Source organism: Amphimedon queenslandica, unplaced genomic scaffold (genome assembly GCF_000090795.2).
Source record: "Amphimedon queenslandica unplaced genomic scaffold, v1.1 AMPQUscaffold_12446, whole genome shotgun sequence".
In the NCBI taxonomy this organism is placed as follows: Eukaryota; Metazoa; Porifera; class Demospongiae; order Haplosclerida; family Niphatidae; genus Amphimedon; species Amphimedon queenslandica.
The window spans coordinates 10,007-12,291 of record NW_003547317.1 but is presented as its reverse complement, the minus strand read 5'-3'; the positions used below and the strand labels follow the sequence as shown (position 1 = coordinate 12,291).

The 2,285-nt window shown below is 32.0% G+C and overlaps 1 protein-coding gene and 1 long non-coding RNA gene across 2 annotated transcripts in view; both read right to left on the bottom strand.

Annotated features, from left to right (window-relative positions):
- Positions 1-596: 596 nt before the first annotated feature.
- On the bottom strand, positions 597-970 carry LOC109587796 (uncharacterized). Its single transcript, XR_002187797.1, has 2 exons — positions 878-970; positions 597-826 (listed from the first exon to the last, which is right to left on the bottom strand). It is a non-coding gene; the product is annotated as an uncharacterized LOC109587796 (long non-coding RNA).
- Positions 971-1,969: 999 nt separating this feature from the next.
- LOC109587793 (palmitoyltransferase ZDHHC3-like) overlaps positions 1,970-2,285 on the bottom strand; it is a 5,183-nt gene continuing 4,867 nt past the window's right edge. The window contains exons 9-10 of the mRNA XM_020004012.1: positions 2,126-2,237; positions 1,970-2,082 (exon numbers count right to left, since the gene is read on the bottom strand). Coding sequence (XP_019859571.1) covers positions 1,988-2,082; positions 2,126-2,237 — 207 coding nt within the window. The 3' untranslated portion in view covers positions 1,970-1,987. The remainder of the gene's footprint in view (positions 2,083-2,125; positions 2,238-2,285) is intronic.

Sequence of the window (2,285 nt, the reverse complement as noted above, 5' to 3'; positions counted from 1 at the left end):
TCCTCTGGTTAACATTGACAGTATCAGATGCTGGTGTTTCACCAATATAAAAGAATACAAAAGAAACTCCAGTTGCTTCACAAGTAAAGGTCACAGTTGAATTGAGACTTGTATTCAATGATACTGGCTGAGTTATAAACTCTGCAAGACTGCATTTTATAAGGAATCCAAACAGAAGTGTAAAGAGCATCTCTACAGGATATAATAGACTATTCATTGCAGGGTGTGGCTGTATGACTGCCCCCACTGCACTTCCTTTGCATCATTATATGTTATGATTTCTTTTCACTTCTGTATATAATTTTAGTGTAATCCAAATAATGAATTAGAGAGCATTGAAAATGAAATACAATACTCTAGCCTACAACTAACACTTCTGTTCACTCATTACATTCTATAAATGTTTTATTTATTGTGTTTAAAAAGTTTGTGCCAATGCTGATTACTTTTTTAGTTCAAGAAATATGCTAATTTATGAAAGTAACCATGGGCTGGCTAAGTTTATCTAGCAACAGTTTTTAAATTAGCTTAAAATTTTTAAAGCATGAGTTATTATTATGCAGGCCTTCATTAATTAATTTTAGTCACTAAAAATAAAAATGTGTTGTAAAACTTGATTCATGTGAAAAACAAATAAATTGAAAAAGTTAAAAAAATTGCTTCAATGTGAAACAAATGATTCACATGTTATCTGCTCCTGCTCTGTTTCCTCTTATTTCTTCATAAGTAGGATTAGGATTAGTAATCATTAAAGTGTTAAACTGATATGCTTCATTAGGTGCAGTAGGTACCTCTTGTTGTTGTTGTTGTTGTAATGAGGCAAACCCTGTAATTAGCAATAATGATGATACACTCACGTTTGTATGTGAATACTTACTGTTTAACTTCCTTTTGTATATAATAACAAAACAAACCGCTATTATGAGACTTACTATTAATAATATAATAACAACAGTCAGTGATGTTGCTGCGATAGCTATAGTATAACACAATAGTACATAATGTGTATCATTTATACGTCATACTAACCAATACTGACATTAAGTGTTGTTGCAACAGGTGTAGTAGTAGGGAATGCTTGTAAAATGATAGTAGTAGTGATAATATAATACTCTTGTTAGTAGTAGTAATGTTCACTGATCCATTGACTATATAGTATCCAGTGATAGGTACATTATCCAGTGTATAAGGAGCTGTCCATGTTAATAATACACTGGATCCATTAATAAAGGTATAATCCAGATCAACAACACTATCCAATAGTCCTGGAGGAGAAATGATGAATAATGTCACAGTTACAAGTGCTAACCTTGTATCATTAATATTGCTGTATTACTGAACACTATTTCAGGAGGATCATCAGTATCAGCTCTACACCTCACTTCAGTATTATTATTATGTTCATAAGCTATTGCTTGTAGCTCTGCACTTCTAGTACCACCATTACTGCTTGATATTACACTGAATCCTTTATCCAAAACATCTGTGTCAATAGCTGATACATTAACTCTGAAAGCAAGATCATCAGCAGTAACTTCACAAGAGAAGACAGCAGTAGAGTTGAGTGTTGCATTAATAGACACTGGCTGTACTGTTATATCTATGATAGCAATAAAATAAATGAAAAATAGATACAATCTACTTACTAGCACAATAAATGTACTGCTGCAGCAAAAGAAGGAAAATTAAATGCAGCATCTCGATTTTTAAAAGCCTATGCCAACTGTGTAGGTTTTGAGCTTGACTCTCTAGCTCTTCTTATTAAGGTAGACTGAGCTAGCAATTGCTTTTCTTTGCAGCCCAGCAGTGCAATTATTTATTAAAATGAGTTATTTAACCTTGATAAAATAATGACTACTGGGCATTTTTAAATTTTGACTTTCATGAAATTGCATAAAATTTTGATAATGATTCAAATCAATTCTGTAAAAATAATATCATTTACATCGTTAAAGAATCAATATACTAAAAATTATTAACCCATAAATTAAACAATGAATTGATTAAGAGCAATATCAGAGGGAGGGATAGGATCAGGTATTCTTGCTTTAGTAAAAGGTAGGCACCAAAGCCACATTGGACCTGTAATTAAAATAATAATTAATAATAACCATTAATAACTAACCACGCCCACATACTGCTGTAATTAAACTCATTTTAGACTCCTTTGGTTTGCCCACAGGACGACCGTATCTCTTCACTTCAACAAACGTTCTATTGCACAATACTGCTAATATCTAAATGGAGGATGTACATGTACATTATGTGAATGTAATACAATGTGT